Source organism: Mustela lutreola, chromosome 11 (assembly GCF_030435805.1).
Source record: "Mustela lutreola isolate mMusLut2 chromosome 11, mMusLut2.pri, whole genome shotgun sequence".
Lineage (NCBI taxonomy): Eukaryota > Metazoa > Chordata > Mammalia > Carnivora > Mustelidae > Mustela > Mustela lutreola.
In genome coordinates this window covers 68,294,925-68,321,205 of record NC_081300.1, presented here as the reverse complement: position 1 = coordinate 68,321,205, position 26,281 = coordinate 68,294,925, and the positions used below count along the sequence as shown (strand labels likewise).

At 40.0% G+C, this 26,281-nt stretch overlaps 1 protein-coding gene and 1 pseudogene across 14 annotated transcripts in view; one reads left to right on the top strand and one right to left on the bottom strand.

The window, feature by feature from the left end:
- Nucleotides 1-26,281, top strand: part of DEPDC5 (DEP domain containing 5, GATOR1 subcomplex subunit) — a 140,345-nt gene that overhangs the window by 5,549 nt on the left and 108,515 nt on the right. For 8 of the 14 annotated variants that reach the window (XM_059139141.1, XM_059139140.1, XM_059139142.1 and 5 more), the window contains exons 5-10: nt 1,144-1,229; nt 1,900-1,983; nt 3,188-3,237; nt 8,507-8,590; nt 18,301-18,370; nt 25,232-25,310. In XM_059139141.1, coding sequence (XP_058995124.1) covers nt 1,144-1,229; nt 1,900-1,983; nt 3,188-3,237; nt 8,507-8,590; nt 18,301-18,370; nt 25,232-25,310 — 453 coding nt within the window. The remainder of the gene's footprint in view (nt 1-1,143; nt 1,230-1,899; nt 1,984-3,187; nt 3,238-8,506; nt 8,591-18,300; nt 18,371-25,231; nt 25,311-26,281) is intronic. The other 6 variants (XM_059139144.1, XM_059139147.1, XM_059139152.1 and 3 more) reach the window with 1 other exon arrangement.
- LOC131811070 (large ribosomal subunit protein eL27-like) lies at nt 17,677-18,070 on the bottom strand (annotated as a pseudogene).

Here is a 26,281-nt window from a genome sequence, read left to right as displayed (position 1 = left end):
TTCACTGAGGTAAATTGGCTTGTCTGACGTCAGTAAGTAGAGGAGCCAGAGCAGCCATTCTACTTACTCATTCTGGATCTGATCCTTTCTTTTTTCCTCTAATGAGTGTACCTCCAATGAGCTGTTCAAGGAACCAAAATGTTAATTGATAGCAAATAAGGTAATTTCTTTTTTTTTTTTTTTTTTTAAAGATTTTATTTACTTATTTGACAGAGACAGATCACAAGTAGGCAGAGAGGCAGGCAGAGAGAGAGAGAGGAGGAAGCAGGCTCCCTGCTGAGCAGAGAGCCCGATGCAGGACTTGATCCCAGGACCCTGAGATCATGACCTGAGCCGAAGGCAGCGGCTTAACCCACTGAGCCACCCAGGCGCCCAAATAAGGTAATTTCTTAAATGGTACTTCAAAGAAAAAAAAATTCTGATTTGCTCTAAAGGATGGTGATGCTCACTATTTTTAGAATTCAGTATGATGGGGAAGCATTTTATAAAACCCAAATCATGGGGTGCCTGGGTGGCTCAGTTGTTAAGCGTCTGCATTTGGCTCAGGTCATGATCCCAGGGTGCTGGGATCGAGCCCTGCATTGGGCTGCCTGCTTAGCAGAAAGCCTGCTTCTCCCTCACCAACTCCCCCTGCTTCTATTCCCTCTCTCACTTGTGTCTCTCTGTCAAATAAATAAATAAAATCTTAAAAAATAAAAAGACCAAAACCCAAATCCTAAGAGTTTTCTCCTTGCTCTCACCACTCCATCTCCTGCCATCTGGTATGTTTCTTACTTACCAGCTGTAACGGCTCATTGAAAAGTTTGTTTCTCCCTTAACTACCTCGGCTACTTTCATTCCAAATGAGAAATGGTCTCCTTCTGAATTTTCACAGTTCTTTGAGCTTTTTTATGTTGCTCCTTGGTTTCTTTAATTTTCTCTCTCTGTCTCCATTTCTGTTTCTCTCATTTTTAATTGCTGAAGGCTTGGGTCTTATTTCACATGCTTGTTTCACCTAAAAAGCTTTCAGATGCTAGAAGGCAGAGAATTTTTCTTGCCCATGGCCAACAGTCATTTGTGTTGCTTGTCAAATGACTACAGATTAGAATATATTTGCCTGCTTTTTCAGAATATGTTATCTGATCCAGATTTCTTCTGTTTCAGAAACTATTAGTGTGGACCAGACTGTGACTCAAGTATTCCGATTAAGACCTTATCAAGATGTTTATGTGAATGTTGTAGACCCTAAGGTATGTGTTTGTTCTGGACTTGAGTATCTTTTGGGAATGATTAATACTGTTCCCAAGAGGTTGGGTCTCTAAGGAAGTAATGAGTTACTTAAGTATAGTGTTGATTATTAAATATGTGGTCATATATAGGTCACTTAGATTGTAGGTATATATAGGTTGCACTTAAAGCCCTCACTTTTTTGTAAAAGCTTTCCTAAAAAGATTCTGTATATATAGGTACGTGTCAAGCTCAATGTAAAATTTGCTATTAAAATACTGTAATTTCTCTAGGCGTTCTTATTTTTTTTTTTTTTTTCTGAAATGAGAAATGGTGCTATAATAGGTAAAAATCATTCTTTAAAAGACACCACTGACATTATCTAGGGAAATAAAACACAGAGCTCAATGTCCTGTGTAAGTGCCAGAATCAAGACTAAACACAGAATTATTACTTTGGTACTCTTTGCACTTAGTCATGATCCAGCTGCTGTAGCATCTCTTGTAGACTTATCATCTGTACTCAGAAGCCTTTTCTGGCAGGATGAAATGCTGTTTGTCAGTGTTCTGTTATCAAATGTTCTTCCAGTAGTTTTCTTGTTTGCTGAAAAGTTTCTCCATGCTGAGTGTGCCTTATCTTAAGATGAAGTGTGGCAGAGTAACACAGAGAGATATATTTGATTATCCCTTTTAGGATGTGACCCTTGACCTAGTGGAATTAACCTTTAAGGATCAGTATATAGGCCGTGGAGATATGTGGCGACTAAAGAAAAGTTTGGTAAGATGTGATAAAAAAAAAAGTCTGTTACTTTTCCTGTTATATTAAATAATCCATTTTCCTTGTAGAGATTTAATAGGGAGAAGGGTATAAAATCATTTCTAAAACCAGCTTCACAGATAATTATTGTAAACTCTTCGTGTATTTTCTTCCATTCTCTTTGTGGTGTTTTTTTTTTGTTTGTTTGTTTTTGTTTTTTAAAAGATTATTTATTTATTTATTTGACAGAGAGAGAGAGATGACAAGCAGGCAGAGAGGCAGGCAGAGAGAGGAGGAAGCAGGCTCCCTGCTGAGCAGAGAGCCTGATGCGGGACTCGATCCCAGGACCCTGAGATCACGACCTGAGCCGAAGGCAACGGCTTAACTCACTGAGCCACCCAGGCGCCCTCTCTTTGTGGTTTTTTTTGAGCTTTGTTTTTCCTTGTTTATAGATTTTTACTCGACATTTTTGGTTCAAATGGGAAATTATAATATTACCTTCCATTTGAGTGGAACTTTAGCTTTCACATGTTCATGTCATTCCCATGGATAGCTTTTTATTACCCTTCATTTATAGATGTGAAAATTGAGATTGAGAGGATAAACGATTACCCAAGACTAGAAAACTATAGTCAGCAGTTGACACCAGGCTAGAATCCAGATCTTGTCGCTTCCTGGTTAAACTGCTTTTGCCGTACCCTCCCATTTTCCTGATCTATTTATTTTGAGTTAACGTTTTCCACTTAAAATGATCAATTCATTGTGAGCTGATGCTGAAAATTTTTCTTATCGGGCATTTTGAGCATTGTGAAGCAATGAATTATAGATGGAATTTCCATAACAGTGAATATTTTCAGAAAAAATATATTTGTTCATTTTTTATTGGACAGGGAAGGGTTCCATTCTATAAAATGAGAGCTAAAATGAGAAATGAATGTTGTGTAATTAAATAAGCATGTAAATAGAGATATGTATGCAAACATATGTGAAGATAGCATGTTAGTGAAGCCCAGTTATTTTTCCACCTGGTCTTTATTATTGTCTATACTTGTCACACTCTTAAGAACCTACTGTTACACTTGCCCCAGCAGGTTTGCCTATAGGGCAAATCTATTGCTCCCTTGTTAATTGAACCTTTGGTTGTTAGAAGAAATTAAAAAGGCAGGAGACCTTCTTTGTGACCTTGATGTGTTGTTGAATCTCATATTCTCTCTATCTTCCTTAGGTCAGCACATGTGCCTATATCACTCAGAAGGTGGAATTTGCTGGCATCAGGTAGGTATTACATCACTCTTGACTTAATCGGCTAATATCTAGGAGTAGGATCTAATGCTGTAACTGGGATATATACTGCATTTGAGGTGTGTGGTGTCCATATAATAAAATACATGATAGCTTAAACGATTAGACTGTTGTTGCTAAAATAAACCAAAAAATCCCGAAGTACACTACAGTAGGTTTTTTTTTTTTTTAAGATTTTTATTTATTTATTTGACAGACAGAGATCACAAGTAGGCAGAGAGGCAGGCAGAGAGAGAGGAGGAAGCAGGCTCCCTGCTGAGCAGAGAGCCCGATGTGGGGCTCGATCCCAGGACCCTGGGATCATGACCTGAGCCGAAAGCAGAGGCTTTAATCCACTGAGCCACCCAGGCGCCCCTACACTACAGTAGTTTTAAGTTGAGTGGAAGTTGCTGAAGCCACATGGTATTCTGTAACAAAGCAGGCACAGCCTCATAATTTTAGAATAAGAGAAAGCCTTAGATGAATGTATTTAATCAAACCTTCTCTTTTTACAGATTCAGAAACATACTTGGAGATACAAAAAGACTAGCCTAGTAGTTCCTGATTTGCTGCCTTTTAAACCATATTGCACTGCCCTTGATTTATTAAAATGATTCCTAGATTTTAGTTTGTAAAGAAGAGAGAAAAAGGGATTTTTTTGAAAGCACTTTTAATGTGAAAAGCACAACATCCACAGAATAAAGCCTTCAGACAGGGCAAAAAGGTATAATGAAAAACAAATCCTTCTCCTTAGAAGAAATGGTTTCTTTCCTGAAATTTGTTATGTATAACACAAGCATGTTTACATCTGGTTGACTCATATTTTTTAAGATTTTATTTATTTATTTGAGAGAGCGAGAGTTCACACGTGAGTGAGTGGGAGCAAAGGGAGAGGGAGAGAGAGAGAATCTCAAGCCGACTCCATGTTGAGCATGGAACCCAAAGTGGCTCAATCTCAGGACCCCAAGACCATGACCTGAGCCAGAATCAAGTCAGACACTCAATCCACAGATTGAGTGTGTACAGAATACACACTCAGGCGACCCTGGTTGACTCACTTTTAATGGCACTAGGATTGATCAGGGGTTCCAGTGAGGTAGTCTGGTCCTCCATTATGAAGTTCCCCGTAAACTTTTCACCTAATGGTATCATCCATTGATGATCATTGCATGATAGTGATTTTCTGATTCAGTCATTTCTCCTACCTTTGTTAGCCAGAATCCATTCATTCATCCATCCATTAATCCTGCCATTCATTTCTTTCTTTCCTTTTTTCTTTCCTTCCTTCCTCCTTCCTTCTTTCTTTCTTTCTTTCTAAGATTTATTTATTTATTAAGGAGAGTGAGAGAGAGAGATAGTGCATGCATGCAAGCACACAGAGAAAGAGGCAGAAGCAGACTCCCCACTGAGCAGGGAGCCTGATATGGGACTTGATCCCAGGACCCTGGCGATCATGACCTGAGCTGAAGGCAGACACTTAACTGACTGAGCCACCCAGGCACCCTCAGAATCCCTTTTATAAAGAGCATTTCATCATCAACTAGGGCTAATTGGTTAGTCTGAACTACTGATCCTAAAGGAAAGAAAGGATAAAGGATTAATTTTTTTTTCCCAAAAAGGGGATGGTTTAAAAATTGGAGGGTCAAGATTCTTTGAGAAATCTTAGTAAGAGATTATAAAGCACAGCCCAAGAAGTGACTAAGCCTTGAGTTAAACAAGAAATGTAACCTAGATTCATTCTTTCCGGTACAACTTAGTCTCTCCGAGGTGGTGGGCCAGGAGTCAGGAAACCTATAATCTGTTCCTGTACTGCCAGTGATTAGTGGGGTGATGTTGGGCAGGTCAGGGAGACTCTGAGTCTACTCCTCTGCAAAATGAAATGGTTGGTTTAGAATCTTTTTCCATAAAGGACCAGAGAGTAAATTTTTATGCTTCGGGCTACATGGGTCTCAGGTCTCTGTTGCAATTTTTTTTTTTTTTTTTTTTTTTAGCATTTAAAAATATAAAATCCATTCTTTAACTGTGACCCTCATAAAAATAGGAGATGGACTGGATTTGGCTTGCGGGCTATAGTTAGCTTAGCCCTGGTTTAGAAACCCACTCAGATACCTTTCATTCTTAAATTTCTTGTTTTTCTGTGCAAGTGCCCATATCTATATGGTGCCAGATACAGAAATGAGAACCCTGACATAATGTCAGGCTTAGACTTTTAAAGATCTGTCCTAATATTTTGCTCATTCATGGTTAAATGTAAACCATAGTCTTCTACTATTTCTCTAGAATATTTACTTATAATCTTCCTACATTGAATCAAAAGTCACTTTCTTTCCTACAAGGAGGCATGCAAATTAAGAAGACAAAAAGAAAAAAGAAGGAAAGACAGAAACTAAGAAAAAGATACTCTGGGCCTCACATAACAAAAGACAGTTGTTATTTACATAAAGTCATAATTATTGAAGTCTTCTGTAATTTAGCTTCTTTACTTGGTACTTTAGTTAGTTCTTAAGGACATATGAGACAATTTCATTACCTTGAGACCTTGCCTTTGAAGCATCATTTTTCCTTCAAAGGTAAACATTTTGATTTTCTCAGACTAAATTCCCAATGTATTCTTCAAAATGTTAAAAATAAACCCTGCAATCGATAATTTTAAAAAAATTAAAATTTTAAAAGAAAAATACTGCACTAAAGTCCTATTTCCTAAAACTTAGCATTTTGCTTTTTTTTAAAATATGGAACTTAAAAACCTAGTCCATTTGATTTCATCATGAAGTTTTCCAGGTAGTTTTGGGACTGCTGACTAGCTAAGGTATCTTTTTTTACTGAAAAAAAATTTTTTTTTTTTCTGATCAGACTCCAGAGGGAGCAACACTGAATAATTTCTGGCCTTGACTTCTCAGCTCTCCAGAAGCAGACAGACCAGTGTGGAGAGTCATAGTTAAACCCCCTTGAAATACTCAGTTTGGGTGTTTTCCTGCTAGATCTGCTGTATCGCAGATCTGGAATCTTCTCTGACTTGAGTCTTCTCTGGTGGCCATTCTCTTAGAATGTCTTCTCTAACTATAGTATTAGTACTAAGTACCACTTGTTTATCACATGTTAGATATCAGGCATATGCTAAATATTTTTTATATATAATATGTGTTCAATATAGGCAGTTTGAAAAATGGAAAAAAGAAGCAGGGAAGAGAAACATAACATTACTACTCAGAATCAACAACTATTAACATTTTGACATAGTTCTGTCAAAATATTCTGCTTTTTGGCTTGAGACCATATAATATATGTGATTTTATATTCTGTGGGAAAAAAAAAAACCCTGAAAACTTTGCTTTCATAATTTGAAAAAAACATTTATTCTAGAAAATTTGGGTATTACAGAGAGTATAAAGAAAAAAAAACTTGGGTTACCTGAGTCTCCGTTGGTTGTGCTTTTCCTTTCAGCTCAGGCCCTGTCTGAGATGGAGCCACTCATCAGGCACCTAGCTCAGTGGGGTTCTCTTCCTCCCTTTCCCTCTACCCCTACCCCCACTCATGCTTATGTGTGCATTTTTTCTCTGTCTCAAATAAATAAATAAAATCTTAAAAAAAAAAAAAGTGGGGTACCTGGGTGGCTCAGGTGGTTAAGTGTCTGAATTCAGCTCAGGTCATAATCCCAGGGTCATGGGATCAAGCCCCACATCAGGCTCCCTGCTGAGTAGGGAGTGTGCTTCTACCTCTTCCTCTGCTGATCCCCCTGCTTGTGCTCTGTCTCTCTCAAATAAATAAATAAAATCTTTAAAAAAAAAAGTGGAAAACTTATGGTGGAATATAAGCTAACTATGTATTGGTAACCACTATTAAATTTTAGTGTGACCTTTCAGTATTATTTTTCTTTTATTTAAAAAAAATTTTTAAACAGTGAATTATCCTTTTAATGTATTATTGAATGCTGTTTGCTAATATCTGTTTTAAAAAATTTTATTAACATATAATGCATTATTAGCCCCACAGTAGAGGTCTGTGAATCGTCAGGCTTACATACTTCACAGAACTCAGCATAGCACATACCCTCCCCAATGTCCATAACCCAGCCACCCTCTTCCTTTCCCCTCTCTCCCTGGCAACCCTCAGTTTGTTTTGTGAGATTAAGCGTCTGTTATGGTTTGTCTCCCTCCCAATGCCATCTTGTTTCATTTTTTCCTTCCCTACCCCTTAATCCCCCCACTTTGCCTCTTAAATTCCTCATATCAGGGAGATCATATGATAATTGTCTTTCTCTGACATCCATGTCGTTGCAAATGGGAAGATTTCGTTTATTTTGATGGCTACCTAGTATTCCATTGTGTATATATGTATATACATATATACACACCACATCTTTTTTTTTTTTTTTTAAGATTTTATTTATTTATTTGTCAGAGAGAGAGTGAGCGAAAGCGAGCACAGGCAGACAGAGTGGAAGGCAGAGTCAGAGGGAGAAGCAGGCTCCCCGTGGAGCAAGGAGCCCAATGTGGGACTCGATCCCAGGACGCTGGGATCATGACCTGAGCCGAAGGCAGCTGCTTAACCAACTGAGCCACCCAGGCGTCCCCACACCACATCTTCTTTATCCATTCCTCTATTGATGAACATCTAGGTTCTTTCCATAGTTTGGCTATTGTGGACATTGCTGCTATAAACATTTGGGTGCATGTGCCCCTTCAGATCACTACATTTGTATCTTTAGGGTAAATACCCAGTAGTGCGATTGCTGGGTCATAGGGTAGCTCTATTTTCAACTTTTTGAGGAACCTCCATACTGTTTTCCAGAGTGGCTGCACCAGCTTTCATTCCCACTAGCAATGAGGAGTGTTCCTCTTTCTCCCCATCCTCGCCAGCATCTGTCGTTTCCTGACTCGTTGATTTTAGCCATTCTGACTGGTGTGAGATGGTATCTCATTGTGGTTTTAATTTGTATCTCCCTGATGCCAAGTGATGTGGAACACTTTTTCATGTGTCTGTTGGCCATCTGGATGTCTTTGCAGAATTGTCTGTTCATGTCCTCTGCCCATTTCTTGATTGGATTATTTGTTCCTTGGGTGTTGAGTTTGCTAAGTTCTTTATAGATTTTGGGTACTAGCCCTTTATCTGATATGTCCTTTGCAAATATTTTCTCCCATTCTGTCAGTTGTCTTTTGGTTTTGTTGATTGTTTCTTTTGCTGTGCAAAAGCTTTTGATCTTGATGAAGTCCCAATAGTTCATTTTTGCCCTTGCTTCCCTTGCCTTTGGTGATGTTTCTAGGGAGAAGTTGCTGCGGCTGAGGTTGAAGAGGTTGCTGCCTGTGTTCTCCTCAAGAATTTTGATGGATTCCTGTCTCATATTGAGGTCTTTCATCCATTTTGAGTCTGTTTTTGTGTGTGGTATAAAGAAATGGTCCAGTTTCATTTTTCTGCATATGGCTATCCGGTTTTCCCAATACCATTTGTTGAAGAGACTATTTTTTTTCCCATTGGTCATTCTTTACTGCATTGTCGAAGATTAGTTGACCATAGAGTTGAGGGTCTATTTCTGGGCTCTCTATTCCATTCCATTGATCTCTGTGTCTGTTTTAGTGCCAGTACCATGTTGTCTTGATGATGACAGCTTTGTAATAGAGCTTGAAGTCTGGAATTGTGATGCCACCAATTTTGGCTTTCTTTATCAATACTTCTCTGGCTATTCGAGGTCTTTTCTGGTTCCATATAAATTTTAGGATTATTTGTTCCATTTCTTTGAAAAAAATGGATGGGATTTTTTTTTATGGGATTTTGATAGGAATTGCATTAAACATATAGATTGCTTTAGGTAGCATAGACATTTTCACAATATTTGTTCTTCCAGTCCAAAAGCATGGAGCATTTTTCCATTTCTTTGTGTCTTCCCCAATTTCTTTCATGAGTACTTTATAGTTTTCTGAGTATAGATTCTTTGCCTCTTTGGTTAGGTATCTTATAGTTTTGGGTGCAATTGAAATGGGATCGACTCCTTAATTTCTCTTTCTTCTGTCTTGGTAGTGGTATATAGAAATGCAACTGATTTCTGTGCATTGATTTTATATCCTGGCACTTAACTGAATTCCTGTACAAGTTCTAACAAATTTGGAGTGGAGTCTTTTGGATTTTCCACATATAGTATCATATCATCTGCAAAGAGTGATAGTTTGACTTCTTCTTTGCCGATTTGGATGCCTTTAATTTCTTTTTGTTGTATGATTGCTGAGGCTAGGACTTCTAGTACTATGTTGAATAGCAGTGGTGATAATGGACATCCCTGCTGTTTTCCTGACCTTAGTGGAAAAGCTCTCATTTTTTCTCCTTTGAGAATGATATTTGCTGTGGGTTTTTCATAGATGGCTTTGATGATATTGAGGTATGTACCCTCTATCCCTACACTTTGAAGAGTTTTGATCAAGAAAGGATGCTGTACTTTGTCAAATGCTTTTTCAGCATCTACTGAGAGGATCATATGGTTCTTGTTCTTTCTTCTGTTAATGTATTGTACCACATTGATTGATTTGCGGATATTGAACCAACCGTGCAGCCCTGGAATAAATCCCACTTGGTTGTGGTAAATAATCCTTTTAATGTAATGTTGGATCCTATTGGCCAGTATTTTGGTGAGAATTTTCACATCTGTTTATCAAGGATATTGGTCTATAATTCTCTTTTTTGATGGGGTCTTTGTCTCGTTTTGGGATCAAGGTAATGCTGGCCTCATAAAATGAGTATGGAAGTTTTCCTTCCATTTCTTTTTTTTTTTTTTTTAAAGATTTTATTTATTTATTTGACAGAGAGAGATCACAGGTAGGCCGAGAGGCAGGCAGAGAGAGCAGGGGAAACAGGCTCCCTGCAGAGCAGAGAGCCTGATGGGGGGCTCAATCCCAGGACCCTGGGATCATGACCTGAGCCGAAAGCAGAGGCTTTTTTTTTTTTTTTTTTAAAGATTATTTATTTATTTGACAGAGAGAAATCACAAGTAGATGGATAGGCAGGCAGAGAGAGAGAGAGGGAAGCAGGCTCCCTGCCAAGCAGAGAGCCCGATGCGGGACTCGATCCCAGGACCCTGAGATCATGACCTGAGCCGAAGGCAGCGGCTTAATCCACTGAGCCACCCAGGCGCCCCGCTTTCCTTCCATTTCTATTTTTTGGAACAGTCTCAGGAGAATAGGAATGAATTCTTTAAATGTTTGGTAGAATTATCCTGGGAAGCCATCTGGCCCGGGCTCTTGTTTGTTGGGAGATTTTTTGATCACTGCTCCAATCTCCTTACTGGTTACGAGTCTGCTCAGGTTTTCTATTTCTTCCTGGTTCAGTTTTGGTAGTTTATACGTCTCTAGGAATGCATCCACTTCTTCCAGATTGTCAAATTTGCTGACATATAGTTGCTCGTAATATTTTCTTATCATTGTTTGTATTTCTTTGGTGTTGGTTGTGATCGCTCCTCTTTCATTCATGATTTTATTTATTTGGGTCCTTTCTCTTTTCTTTTTGATAAGTCTAGTCAGGGATTTATCAATCTTATTAGTTCTTTCAAAGAACCAGCTCCTAGTTTCATTGATTGGTTCTACCGTTTTTTTGTTTGTTTGTTTCATTTTCATTGATTTCTGCTCTGATCTTTATTATAATTTCTCTTCTCTTACTGGGTTTAGGCTTTCCTTGTTGATCTTTCTCAAGCTGCTTTAGGTATAGGGTTAGGTTGTGTATTTGAGACCTTTCTTGTGTCTTGAGAAAGGCTTGTATCGCTATATATTTTCTTCTCAGGACTGCCTTTTCTGTGTCCCACAGATTTTGAATAGTTGTGTTTTCATTTTTATTTGTTTTCATGAATTTTTTCAGTTATTCTTTAGTAGGATGCTCTTTAGCCTCCATGTAATTTGGGTTCTTTCCAACTTTCCACTTGTGATTGAGTTCGAGCTTCAGCGCATTGTTGTCTGAAAATATGCAGGGAATGATCCCAGTCTTTTGGTACTGGTTGAGACCTGATTTGTAACCCAGGATGTGATCTGTTCTGGAGAATGTTCCATGTTTAGAGAAGAATGTGTGTTCTGTTGCTTTGGGATGGAATGTTCTGAATATATCTGTGATGAACATCTGGTCCAGTGTGTCATTTAAAGCCTTTATTTTCTTGTTGATCTTTTGCTTGGATGATCTGTCCATTTCAGTGAGGAGGGCGTTAAAATCCCCCACTATTATTGTATTATTTTTGATGTGTTTTTTTTTTTTTTATTTTATTTTTTTTAAAGGTTTTATTTATTTATCAGAGAGAGGGGGGGAGACAGCAAGCACAGGCAGGCAGAATGGTAGGCAGAGGCAGAGGGAGAAGCAGGCTCCCCGCTGAGCAAGGAGCCTGATGTGGGACTCGATCCCAGGACGCTGGGATCATGACCTGAGCTGAAGGCAGCCGCTTAACCAACTGAGCCACCCAGGCGTCCCTGATGTGTTTTTTGATTTTGTTATTAATTGGTTTATATAATTGGCTGCTCCCATGTTAAGGGCATAGATATTTAAAATTGTTAGTCTTCTTGTTGGACGGACCCTTTGAGTATGATATAGTGTCCTTCCTCATCTCTTATTATAGTCTTTGGTTTAAAATCTAATTTATCTCATATAAGGATTGCCACCCCAGCTTTCTTTTGATGTCCATTAGCATGGTAAATGGTTTTCCACCCCCTCATTTTAAATCTGGAGGTGTCTTTGGGTCTAAAATGAGTTTCTTGTAGACAGCATATTGATGAGTTTTGTTTTTTTATCCATTCTGATACCCTGTGTCTTTTGTTTGGGGCATTTAACCCATTTACATGCAGGGTAATTGTTGACAGATATGAATTTAATGTCAGTGTCTTGCCTCTAAGGTGAGTGTTACTGTATATTGTTTCTGTTCCTTTCTAGTCTAGTACTTCTAGGCTCTCTCTTTGCCTGGAAGACCCCTTAGAGGACCTGGTTTGGTGTTTACAAATTCTTTTAGTTTTTGTTTGTCCTGGAAGCTTTTTATCTCTCCTTCTACTTTCAATGATAGCCTAGCTGGATATAGTATTCTTGGCTGCATATTTTTCTCTTTAGTGCTCTGAATATATTATGCCAATTCTTTCTGGCCTGCCAGGTCTCTGTGGATAAGTCTGCTGCCAATCTAATATTTTTACCATTGTATGTTACGGACTTCTTGTCCCAGGCTGCTTTCAGGATTTTCTCTTTGTCACTAAGACTTGTAAGTTTTACTATTAGGTGATGGGGTGTGGACCTATTTTTATTGATATTGAGGGGGGGATTCTCTGCACCTCCTGGATTTCAATGCTTGTTCCCTTAACCATATTCCTCTACAGGGAAATTCTCTACAATAAATTCTCTACAATAATTCTCTACAATAAATTTTTTTTTTTTTTAAAGATTTTATTTATTTATTTGTCAGAGAGAGAGCGAGTGAGAGCGAGCACAGGCAGACAGAGTGGAAGGCAGAGTCAGAGGGAGAAGCAGGCTCCCTGTGGAGCAAGGATCCCGATGTGGGACTCGATCCCAGGACGCTGGGATCATGACCTGAGCTGAAGGCAGCTGCTTAACCAACTGAGCCACCCAGGCGTCCCTACAATAAATTCTCTACAATAAATTCCTCTAATATACCTTCTGCTCCCTTCTCTCTTTCTTCATCTTCTGGAATCCCAATTATTCTAATGTTGTTTCATCTTATAGTATCACTCACTTATCTCTTGAATTCTCCCCTCATAGTCCAGTAGTTGTTTGCCTCTCTTTTGCTCAGCTTCTTTATTCTCTGTCGTTTGGTTTTCTATATCACTAATTCTCACTTTTGCCTCATTTATCCTAGCAGTAAGAGCCTCCATTTTTTTATTGCCCCTCATTAATAGGTTTTTTGATTTCAACTTGGTTAGATTTTAGTTCTTTTATTTCTCCAGAGAGGGTTTTTATTTCTCCAGACAGGGTTTCTATAATATCTTCCATGCCTTTTTTGAGCCCAGCTAGCACTTTGAGAATCGTCATTCTCAACTCTAGATTTGACATATTACCAATATCTGTATTGATTAGGTCCATAACCTTTGGTACTACCTCTTATTCTTTTTTTTTTTGTGGTTAGTTTATCCACCTTGTCATTTTATCCAGGTATGAATGAGAGAATAAAATAACTAAAAGTGTGGCAAAGATCCTAGATACATGTATGCTATCCGAATCAAAAGAGACCCCAAATCAGGGGGTGATAAAAGGGGGTAAAAGTGAGTTTTAAAAAAATTTAAAATGATGGGGCGCCTGGGTGGCTCAGTGGGTTAAGCCGCTGCCTTCGGCTCAGGTCATGATCTCAGGGTCCTGGGATCGAGTCCCGCATCGGGCTCTCTGCTCGGCAGGGAGCCTGCTTCCCTCTCTCTCTCTCTGCCTGCCTCTCCATCTACTTGTGATTTCTCTCTGTCAAATAAATAAATAAAATCATTAAAAAAAAAAATTTTAAATGAAATAAAAAAAAATACACACACACACACACATATATATATATATATTAGACTGATGAATAGAATAGAGTTCTCTTAGAAGAAACTACTTCCCAGAGTTTTAAAGAAAGAAAAACTTACATGTATACAAAATTAAAGGTAAACACGATGAAGGAATGGAATATAACTGTAACGATGAAAATTTAAAAAAAATTTCTAAAAAAGAATTGGTAAGATACATTGGTTGGTAAAAGAAAGAAAAAGAAGGTGGAGAGAATTTGGTCAGGCTGGAGACTAGAACAAAGCCCTGTGCTAGATTTAGGGTATATTTTAGAGGAAATTTTATCCCAAAATTTTTTTAGAAGAAAACCCCTATATGTATACAAGAAATAAAGTTAGATACAATGAAGGTTAAAATGTGACTGTAATACTCTGTCAAATAAATAAATAAAATCTTAAATGTGACAATAATAATGCAGGTTTAAAAACATTTTTTCTTTAGAAAGGTATTGTTAAGATAAACTAGTTAAAAAATATTGTGAGAGGAAAGAGGAAAAGTTAAAAAAATTAGAATAAGAAAAAAATTAAATTAAAAAAATTTAATTAACCTTGCAAGACTAAAGAATCATGGGGAGAACACCATGCATTGCATGCTTTGCTTTTCCCTTCTCTGGAATTCCACTGTTCTCCTTGATCAGTGAGCTTGGTCTTGGCTGGATGTTCCTGCTGATCATCTGGGGGAGGGACCTGTTGTAGTGATTCTCAAATGTCTTTGCCCAGGTGGAATTGCGCCATCCTTCCAGGGGCTGGGCTAAGTAATCTTGGTTCGCTTTATGGAGCCTTTGTTCTGCTAACGCTTTCTGTAGAGCTCTGGAGGACAGGAATTAAAATGGCGGCCTCCCACTCTCCGGCCCGGAATAGCCAAGAGCTTGGGCCCCACTCCTCAGTGCCTCCTTGGAGAAAAGTGCTCAGTCACTCCACTCTCCCTCGTCTCCAGCCACACTCCTAGCTCATCCGGCCTGCAACCAAGCATTTATGTCTCTGGCACACAAATCTAGCAGATTCCTGCCGCTCTGCTTTTCCGGCAAATGAAGGTGGTTTTCTCCGGATCTGCCACTTATGGGGGCCCTGCTCAAATAGCAGTGGCCTGTCTGTGCCATGGATCACGGTTTAAGGTAACCCTGAGCTGAGAGCTCACTCATCAGCTCTGTCTCTGTAGCCAGCTTCCCCGCTCTGATACCTCTGAGTTCTGCTACACTCAGACAGCCCCAATCCTTCTGTGACCTTGCGGGACCTGAGACACACTCTCCCTGTGAGGGCTCCACCCCTGCTTAGCCTCTGGAGCAATGTTCCTCAGTGGAGCAAACTTCTAAGGGTTCAAGTTTTGTGCTCTGTTGCTCCACTGCTTGCTGGGAGCTGGCCTCTCCCTCCACGGTCTGTCTTCCTGTTGCTTCGGATTCATTTCTCCGCACGTCGTACCTTTCAGAAAGTGGTCGGTTTTCTGTTTCTGGAATTGCTGCTCTTCTTCTCTTCGATCTCCTTTTGTGTTTGTAAGTGTTCGGAATGGTTTGATAAGTATCTAGCCGAACTCCTGCGACCTGATGTCATCTCAGTCTGCTACTCCTCTACCATCTTGACTCTTTCTTTTATTTTTTTAAAAAGATTTATTTATGTATTTAAGGGAGAGAGAGAGAGAGAGAGAGAGAGAGCGAGCGTGCATGAATGAGAGGCCAGAGGAGAAGCAGACTCTCCACTGGGCAGGGAGCCCAATGTGGGTCTCAATCCCACAACTCTGAGATCATGACCTGAGCCATAGGCAGTTGCTTAACTCATTGAGCCACCCAGGTGCCCCCTCTTTCCTTCCTTCCTTTCTTTTTAAATTTTTGATTTAGTAATTTCCATGTCCAAAGTGTGGCTTGAACTCACAACCCAGAGATCAAGAATCGCATGCATGACCTACTGTTTGAATCAGGTACCCCTCAATGTTTTTTTCATGCATACACATGCATGAATTTTTTTTATATAGATGAATATATATATATAGGTGAATCTATATTTTTATAAAGATGATGATACTGTGTGTACTATTTTGTATCCCTTTTTTCTACTTAAAAGCTTATAAACACTTCTGGTGAAGTTAAAACTCCTTGTAAACATGAGTTTAATGGTTGCATGATATTCTGTTGTCTGGTTACATCATAATTTACTTAATCTGTCTGCCATTGTTGGACATTCAGGTTGTTCAAAGCTGTGTTACACAGGTAACAGGATAGTGACCATACTTTGCATTTATTTTAACTTCGTATTCACAGAAGGATGAAATTTAGTTGTAAAAGATAGTGGAAGTCACTGATCCCCAACAGCTCACTCGATAGAAAAGGAAGGGGAAGTGCCCTGCCTAAGCTTCTACATAAATCAAGCGCTAGTACCCTGTAGGTTAACTTCATCCTCAAGGCTTGGCAGTGTGCCCTTTTGTCTTGTCGTAAGCCATGTGTGCTTTTAGGTTCTGTCCTGGGGGATAATGGATTTTGTGTTTGCATTGGTCAGTGGCAGTTTTTCTTCCCTTGAACCAGCAGAAAAGAGAAGAAAATCTACCTCAGGGCCATTTTCAGTTCCTGTTTGGCAAAGGGCAGATTTTAGGTTTAGGAGCAAAGGTCAATACTGCATTTTCTATGTGTGTTTTATTTTTATGTTTATTTTTTAAAATTTATTTGACAGACAGAGATCACAAGTAGGCAGAAAGGCAGGCAGAGAGAGACGAAGGGAAGCAGGCTCCCGGCTGAGCAGAGAGCCTGATGCGGGGCTCGATCTCAGGACCCTGGGATCATGATCCGAGCTGAAAGCAAAACTTTAACCCACTGAGCCACCCAGGCGCCCCTCTGTGTGTGTTTTATAAGGAACCATTTACATTGGAATCATAACTGTTTCACAGTACACCAAGTACTCTCATTTACAGTGATCTCATTTACTGGATCTTCTCAAGAGCTATAGAAGATGGATGAGGCGGTGTTCTTATTAATCACATTTACTGATTTTTTTAAAAAACTGGCTCAGAAAGATTGTGACTGGGGGGGACCTGGGTGGCTCAATCTGTTGAGCATCTGCCTTGGACTCAGGTCATGATCCCAGGGTTCTGGGATCGAGTCCTTTATCAGGCTCCTTGCTCAGCAGAGATCCTGCTTCTACCTCTGCCTGCTGTTCCTCCTGCTTGTGCACTCACACAAACACTCTCTCTCTGGCAAATAAATAAATAAAATCTTTAAAAAACATGCTTACCATTGTTACGGTTCCTGCTAATACAAGTAGCTACTAGTACTCTTAACTCTGACACCTCCTATCCCAGCACTGTCCTGAATAGTTTCTCCACAGTATGTGGTTTAATTCTCTGAATACCTCTATAAAGTAGACGTCATTATTTCCTTTTTTAAGATAAGGGTGCTGGGCTTCAGAGTTATTTCCCTATGGTCGTTCATCTACTTTAGGACACTCAGAACTGAGATTCCTGCCGCGAATAGTTCCACTCAAGGCTGGTCAGCTCAGAAGGACATACTCTTTGAACTATGCTATCCATTTCATGCCCTTAATAAGTTGCAGAGCCAAAGACATTAAGCCCCAAAGTGCAAAATCAAGTCGCCATGAAAATTTTTCGGAGTGACCTTCATTGAATAGGGACTCTGTCCCATGCCTCCTAATGGCTTGTCTTCCAATCCTGATATTAAGACAGATTTTTGTTTTTGTTGATACTCATCATATCAAAGTTGGGATTAGCAAAATTGTTTGTTTGTCAGTTCTTCCTAATTATTTTTGTGACATGGACCCTTTAGAGATTTGACAAAAACTATAATTCTTTGCCCAGAAATCTTTGCATGATTTCAGAGGATTCATGGATTTCCTGAGACTTGTGTGTTGCCTATGGATTCCCAGATTAAGAACTGTCATATAAATTCACTATACTCTGAGAATTATCTTTTTTTTTCCTTCTATTTTTAATGACAAAACAGATCTAAAACTGGAGCTTCTGGAAGAACCACTTGTTCTTGCTTGTCTCATACTTCTTCTCGAACTTGACCTTGGCCTCTCTTCAGGCCTGTGTTTAAGAGTAGGGCCTCTGAAGATGTCCTGTTGATGACAGTTTTGTCAAAGGGGGTATCCACAGAGTACCTTGTGGGCATGAAGTTGTTTGTAGTTACCAACTTTCACAAAAGACTTGATCTTTGATCTCTGGGTGATTTTCTTCTTCCCCATGGCAGCTGTCACTTTGTGGGGATGGTGGTCATTTCCAACCACCAAAGTATGACTGTAGGGACAGTTTGAGGTGCCATCATCAATGCTTTGTGTCTGGAGCAGTGTCTGGCCAGGAGCAACACCACCTAACTGGGTTTCATGAACTTGTCCATCTTGACACCAGCCACTCCAGCCCATAGCAGAAAGGAAGAAAGGGCACTTCCACTCCATTATGAGAATTCTTCATGTTGCGTAATCTGTTCATGGCATTTCCTCTGGAAATCGGTAACCGGGCAGGTCATTTAGGGATAAGTATCAGAGTACAGGGAGGCACCCTGAAGTTATCCCTGTTTCTTTGTGTTTTATGTAAGACTTGCAATAACCTCTGTGTCTATCTTTTCAGGGCACAGGCTGGTGAGCTGTGGGTCAAGAATGAGAAGGTCATGTGTGGTTATATCAGCGAAGATACTAGGGTGAGACTGATAAAATGTCTTTTGGTTTTGTTTCTTCATACCATTATCTCTGAGTCCTGAAACCAAAAACAAATCAGAAACAGTCAAAAACTTGATTATCTCCTGATGGGTACTATTCTCCCTGGTAAATAATATTGTAATATTGTTAAGGACTCCTGGAATTCTTTTTTTCTTTTTTAAAAATATTTTATTAATTTATTTGACACAGAGAAAGAGAGATCACAAGTAGGCAGAAAAGCAGGCAGAGGGGGAGGGAGAAGCAGGCTCCCCGCTGAGCAGAGAGCTGGATGTGGGGCTCAATCCCAGGACCCTGGGATCATGACCAGAGCCGAAGGCAGAGACTTAACCCACTGAGCCACCCAAACGCCCCAAGGACTCCTGGAATTCTAATGTTCTATAGTTGGAGCTCTCCAGTTTGGGGTCAATCTTTGTTTTCTCTTCTTATTTATTTATTTATTTATGAGAGAGAGAGTAAGCGTGCAGGCACAAGTGGAGGGAGGGGCATAGGGAGAAGCATACTCCCCTCTGAGCAGGGAGCCTGGTGGGGGACTCAATCTCAGGACCCTGAGATCATGACCTGACTGGAAGGCCCATGCTTAGCTGACTGAGGCACCCAGGTGCCCCTTTGTTTTCTCTTCTGAAAGAGGTCTAAACATGGAAATGCAGTGTCTAGTTTGCAGGCTTTGATGCTTGCTAGTACATATAGCAAAGGTTAAACTCAGTAGAAGACTGCAGTTGGTAAACATCAACAGAGACTTTTGTGAAGGAATTTCCTTCTTTGGTTCTCTATTCTAGCTGGCAAAATCCAAACTGAAGAGCTGTAAACATTACCCATGCTGGTGAAACCACCTGTCTGCTCTTCCTTGTTCTTATCCCCTGCCTCCTTTGGGAGTGGTGGTTTGACCGGAGGGTGATCTTGCCTCCACTGGGGTCTTTTGGCAATGTCTGGAGACATTTTTATGTGTCACAGCTAGGATTTTGAGAAGAAGGTGGTAAACATGATTATAATGTATAAGACAGGTCTCCAGAACAACGAATTACCTGGTTCAACATAGCAGTGATGTGATGGGGGGCTGTCTCATGCAGTATGGGATGTTTAGCAGCATCCCTAATTTCTGTGCACAAGATACCAGTAGTACCCTGTGAGTCACGACAACCAGAAACATCTCCAGATATTACTGAGCATTCCCTTGGGGAGCAAAATTGCCTCTAGTTGAGAACCAGCGCCTTTATAAGTAACTGCTATCTGAATTCTATTTTTGTGTATTTTTCTTGTTTACTTAGTAACAAATACATGTGTGTCTTACTCTTAACAGTATATTATTTGTTTCACTAATTTTTGAGCTTTATGTATGTATGTATTTATTTATTTATTTTAATCAGAGAGACAGAGGGAAAGAGCGAGCGAGCGAGAACAGGCAGACAGAGTGGCAGGCAGAGGCAGAGGGAGAAGCAGGCTCCCTGCCGAGCAAGGAGCCTGATGTGGGACTCGATCCCAGGATGCTGGGATCATGACCTGAGCTGAAGGCAGCCGCTTAACCAACTGAGCTACCCAGGCATCCCTTGAGCTTTATTAAGGCAAAAAAAAAATATAGTCCTTTTTAGCTATATTTTTGTACCTAATACATACATACAAATAAATAAATACATACATACAAATATATAAATATATATAATATATATATAATATATATATATATAATATAAATAAATAAATAAATATATATATATATATATATATATATATAAAAGATTTATTTATTTGAGAGGGCAAGCACAGGTGTGTGAGCAAGGGGAGGGGCAGAGGGAGAAGGAGAGGAAGAGAATATCAAGCAGATTTCCACTGAGTGCAGAACTCTATTCAGGGCTTGATCTCACAACCCTGAGATCATGACCTGAGCTAATATGAAGACTTGGACACTTAACTGACTGAACCACCTGAGAGCCCCTTTTTATATATTTTTAAAGATTTGGGGTGCCTGGGTGGCTCAGTGGGTTAAACCTCTGCCTTCAGCTTGGGTCATGGTCTCGGGTTCCTGGGATCGAGCCTTATGTTGGGCTATCTGCTCAGTGGGGAGCCTGCTTCCTCCTCTCTCTCTGCCTGCCTCTCTGCCTGCTTGTGATATATCTCTCTGTCAAATAAATAAATAAAATCTTAAAAAAAAAAAAGATTGATTTATTTATTTAAAAGAGAGAGTGTGCAGAGGGGAGGGGCAGAGGGAGAGGGAGAGAGAGTCCCAAGCAGACTCTGCACCGAGCACAGAGCCCAGCACAGGGCTGGATCTCACGACTCAGATCATGACCTCAGCCAAAACCAGGAGTCAGACGCTCAACTGACAGTGCTCCCCCCAGGTGCTCCCTTAATACTATATTTTTAATCTATAATTAGGAGTGTATAGGCCATAGGTAAGATAATGGAAAATTATTTTTCAAAATATTTGGACCAGGTCATATTCCTAATAGCAATATATATAATCTCCTGTAATTTTTCATTTTTTCCTACATTTGGTATTAGATTTTTATTTTTATTTATTTATTCATTTATTTTTAAAAGATTTTATTTATTTATTTGACACAGAGAGAGAGATCACAAGTAGGCAGAAGGGAGGCAGAGAGAGAGGGGGAAGCAGACTCCCCGCTGAGCAGAGTGCCCAGATGTGGGGCTCGATCCCAGGATCCTGAGATCACGACCGGAGCCGAAGGCAGAGGCCCAACCCACTGAGCCACCCAGGCGCCCCAGTATTAGATTTTTAAAGTCTTTGCAGCTCTAATGGGCACAAATTGTTATTTGATGGTGATCTTGTTTTGCTTGTCCCCACTTTACTAGAAATTCACTCTTTTTTTTTTTTTTTTTTTTTTTTTAAAGATTTTATTTATTTATCTGACAGAGAGAAATTACAAGTACATTGAGAGGCAGGCAGAGAGAGAGAGAGAAGGAAGCAGGCTCCCTGCTGAGCAGAGAGCCCGATGCGGGACTCGATCCCAGGACCCTGAGATCATGACCTGAGCCGAAGGCAGCGGCTTAACCCACTGAGCCACCCAGGCGCCCTACTAGAAATTCACTCTTAAGCATAATTTACAAAGACACAATAATTTGGCATATGCTTGTTTACATCTTCAACCTCATTCATTCACATATTTAAAGATTTTTTAAGATTTTATTTATTTATTTTTCATAGAGAGCACAAGCAGGCAGAGTGGCAGGCAGAGGCAGAGATAGAAGCAGGCTCCCCGCTGGACAAGGAGCCCGATATGGGGTTCGATCCCAGGACCCCAGGATCATGACCTGAGCCGAAGGCAGCGGCCTAACCGACTGAGCCACGCAGGCATCCCTCATTCACATATTTAATAAATAATATGGAAGCACCTTCTGAGTGCTATTGTGCTTTTCTTTCTTTTTTTTTTTTTTTTTAATACTTAATTTGGTGGGGGGAAAAATTGGTAGATGGGTACCTGGCTGGCTCAGTTGGTAAGGCATGTGGCTCTTCATCTTGTGATGAGTTCAGGCCCCAAGTTGGGTATAGAGATTAACTATTAAAAAACAACCAAACAAATTGGTATAGAATGTTATCCATGAGCATCCTTCATTCTAAAGATTTTATTTATTTATTTGTCAGAGAGAGAGTGTATGCACAAGGAGGGGGAGCGCTAGGGAGAAGGAGAAGCAGGCTCCCTGCTGAGCAAGGAGCGTGATGCAGAACTTGATCCCAGGACCCTGGGATCATGACCTGAGCAAGGCAGACACTTCACTGACTGAGCCACCCAGGCGTCCCTATGAACATCCTTCATTCTAGAGGGGAATTCAGAGTGGAGCACTACCACTCAGTGGGGAGGCATGAGTGAACAGCACAGATGAGATCCCTCCTGGTAAAGAGCTTACACACCCTAGTGGGGAGACAGATGTAAGTAGACACCCAGTGCATAAATGTAATTATAGATTATGATGAGTAGTCCAAAGGAAACTAGTTGGGTAATGAGAAAGACTAACTAAAGGTGGCCTTCTTAGTAAACAAATGAGATAAATTAAACATTCATAGGGAAACAGAGCATTGCGAGAGAGAGTAGTAGATCTCCTTTACAAAGATGGTCAAGGAGGTGTCTCTGAAAGACTTCAAAAAAGTGAAACTTAGCCAGTGTATGGAGGTTTAGGCAAAGAGCTTTCCAGGCAGAGGAAACAATTGTGAGAGGCCAGTGTGCAGAAGCATAAGAGATAAATAGGAAGAATGATGTCGGTGGAAAGGTGGACTGGTTGCAGCCGGTTCACATAGGTCCTTGTAACTGGGGTAGAAGGACAATTGGAATCTATTCAAGGATTTTGAGTGGTTGAGTGATTCTCGAATTACGCTTTCAAAAGATCACTTATTCATCCAATTGTTTTTTTTTTCTTTTTTTGTTATGTTGTTGTTACATTAGTTAACCTATTTATTATAGGCTAGAGGTGTTTCAAATGATGGAGCTTCTGCTGGTCTCTGAATTCCTTTCCTGCACTGATGGCCGCCTTTGCTATGATGGTAGTGTAGGTCCAGGCACCACTGGTTACTGTTTTCATGTAGGAACCATAGTGCCAGATGCCCACAGCTCATCTTTTCATCTTAGTTTTGCCACAGAAGGAGCATGTGTACTTGATGTGCTGACTTTTTCAATTTTCTTCATCATTTTCCTGAGGGAGACCCTGTAATGGGTGCTGTTATTTACCAACAGTTCTGACCTTCCTGGTGCATTGAGCCATGTCACCACAAATAAGGTCCATGTTCAGAGCCATTCAGTTGGATTTTGTTGAACAAAAAAATCCCAAAGTAACAGTGGCAAATTGATGTTCCAGAGTCAACTTTTTTCTCTCTGATAAAAGAAGTCCATGGGAAGACCATTCCTGGCTGGAATGGCAGTGTCGCAATTATTGGTGAGCTAAGGCTCTATTTATCTTCCTGTTCTTCCATCCTCAGGACTGGGCTTCCCATGGTACAGCGGGAGCTGCTGTAACCACATTCATATTCCAGGTCGAGGAGAGAGGAAGGGAAGAAAGTCAGGAGGGATTCACCTTCCAGCCATGTCAGCTTCCAGATGTGACATTTTGTTTACATCTTATTGGCCAGAATTTAGTCACATGTAGCTACTCAGGAAGCTGGGAGGTTTAGTCTTTTGACTGGGTGCCTTGCCTCTTGGAATAGAATCAGCTTCCCATTACTTAGGAAGAAAGGTTGTGGCATATGCACCCATAGTATTCTACTCTGTGTAGAGCATTGTTTGTAGGGGCAAGAGTAGAAGCAGAGAAATAAGTCAGGAAGATAGAAAACTATGGTATGGACTAAGGTAGGAGCCCTAGCAATGGAGGGATGTGGGCAGACTTAAGAGGCATTTTGGAGTAGAGTTCACAAAACTTAATGGTGGATTGGGTATGAGGAGTGAAGGAAAGAGAAGAATTGATCAGCTTGATGGACAGACAGTGATGTCTTTTATGAGGTGGAGAAGACTGGGGAGGAGACATTTGGGAGCAGTTGAAAAAAGTTGTTTGTAAGATACCTGTTGGACTTCTGAGAGGAGAAATCTGCGGAGACATTGGAATCTGGAGCTCATTTTTTCATTTCTCCCATAAGTCCCTCTATTGCATGCTGTCCTGCCCTTGAGAACCATTTGCTGTTCCTCAAACATGCCATGTTCTGTCTTGTGTCCGTGTCTTTGCACATACTTCTCTACTTCTCTCTCCTGTCTGGAGCATTTAGCTCCTGCCTTCTCCCCCTTACAAGCTACTCATTCATCCCTCTGTACTTGTCTTAGGCTCCCTTACTTTTGGAAAGCCTTCCTGATTCCTTGAGGCAGTCTAGGTATGTAGGGTGTGTCCGATGTGAATTATAATTAATAATTTATTAGACTGGCAGCTCATCGACTGGCATGTCTTACCCCAAGTTCTGTATTCATAATGAGGTTTTCTTGACTATCCTAGGTAGATTTACTGCCCCCCCCATTTCTTACGAGAACCTTCAAGGAATATTTGTATATGTTGCAGTCTTTTGTGTGTTTTAATCCTCTACTCTAAGCTCCTAGAGGGCAGGGACAAGATCTTCTCTTCGTGGCTTTATGATGCCAGGGATGAAGCTTGCTTTTAGAAGTTCCATGTCACATTTAAGAAAAATCTTCCATCACTGCCTTTCTTTTTCTTTTGTGGTAAAAAACATGTAAAACATACCATCTTAACCATTTTATTTTGTTTTATTTATTTTTTAAGATTTTATTTTAAATATTCTATACACCGGGTGTGGGGTTTGAACTTACAACCCTGAGATCAAAAGTTGCATGCGGGGTGCCTGGGTGGCTCAATTGGTTAAGTGTCTGCCTTTGTCTTGAGTTCAGCATTGGTCTCCTTCCTCAGTGGGGAGTCTTCTTCTCTCTTTGCCTGCCCCACCCCCTGCTTGTGCTCTCTCAGACAAATAAGATCTTAAAAAAAAAAAAAAAAAGTCCCATGCTCTACTGATTGAGCCAGCCGGGCCCCCTATCCTATCTTAACCATTTTATTTTATTTTATTTCTATTTTTTTAAGAGAAAATGAGAGTGAGTGGGGGCCAGGGGCAGAAGGAGAAGAAGGGAGAGTCTCATGTAGGCTCCACATCCAGTTCAAAGTCCAACACTGGGCAAGATCTCATGACCCAGAGATCAGGATCTGAGCCAAAATGGAGAGTCAGATACTTAATTGACTGAGCCACTCAGGTCCCCTGTCTAAACCATTTTAAAGTGTACAGTTCAGTAGGGTTAAGTGCATTTATATTTAATTATTGTGAAATGGATCTCCAGAACTTTTTCATCTGCACAACTGAAATTCCATACATCATTGCTTTTTAACGCAATTAACATTTTTGTTTATTTCAGGTGGTGTTTCGTTCTACGTCGGCTATGGTTTACATATTTATTCAGATGAGCTGTGAAATGTGGGATTTCGATATTTATGGTACTGTTCCTAAGTGCTGGTTGTAGCTGCCATTGGGTTGACATTTCTGGTTTCTCCCAAGTTGGTATCATTTTACAGTAAGCTATTGACATTCTCCAAAAATCTGTCCTGAGATCTTTACAAATCATTAAATGCCAAAATAAACAAATTGAAAGGAAATATTTTACATATTTATATTTATATGGTGAATTCCATGAAATGCTATAAAGTATTAATGGAAAATCTGACTTCTCAGATCTTTAATTATCCTGCAAGTATGGGTTGAAAAGACATAAAATCACTCTATGGCTAGGAACAAACTTTCTTTGATATCATTCATTTCTCTTCGTGTCACTCAGAACTCTCCATGTTTGTCTCATTTTTTTTTTTTAATTTAAAGATTTTATTTATTTATTTGACAGAGAGAGATCACAAGTAGGCAGAGGCAGACAGAGAGAGAGGGGGAAGCAGGCTCCCTGCTGAGCAGAGAGCTCCATGTGGGGCTCGATCCCAGAACCCTAAGATCATGACCTGAGCCGAAGGCAGAGGCTTTAACCCGCTGAGCCACCCAGTTGCCTCTGTTTGTCTCATTTTATTAGAGTTATCATGTAATGAGTAGAGGGCAGTATAGCTGCTATGAGGTGTGGCTACTGTGTCCAATACACCAGCCCTATGGTACATGTATTTCAAATTTGTGTTTAGCAAAATTACAAATTAATTTCTTTTTAAAAACTTTTTATTTAAATTGAATTAATTAACATATAGTGTATTATTAGTTTCAGAGGTGTGGTTCAGTGATTCATCAGTCTTATGTAACACGCAGTGCTCATTATATCACATGCCCTCCATAATGCCCATCACCCTATTACCCTATCCTCCCAAACCCCTTCCTTCTAGCAACCCTAAGTTTATTTCCTGTAATTAAGAGTCTCTTATGGTTTGTCTTCCTCTCTGGTTTTGTCTTGTTTTATTTTTCCATCCCTTCCCCATGA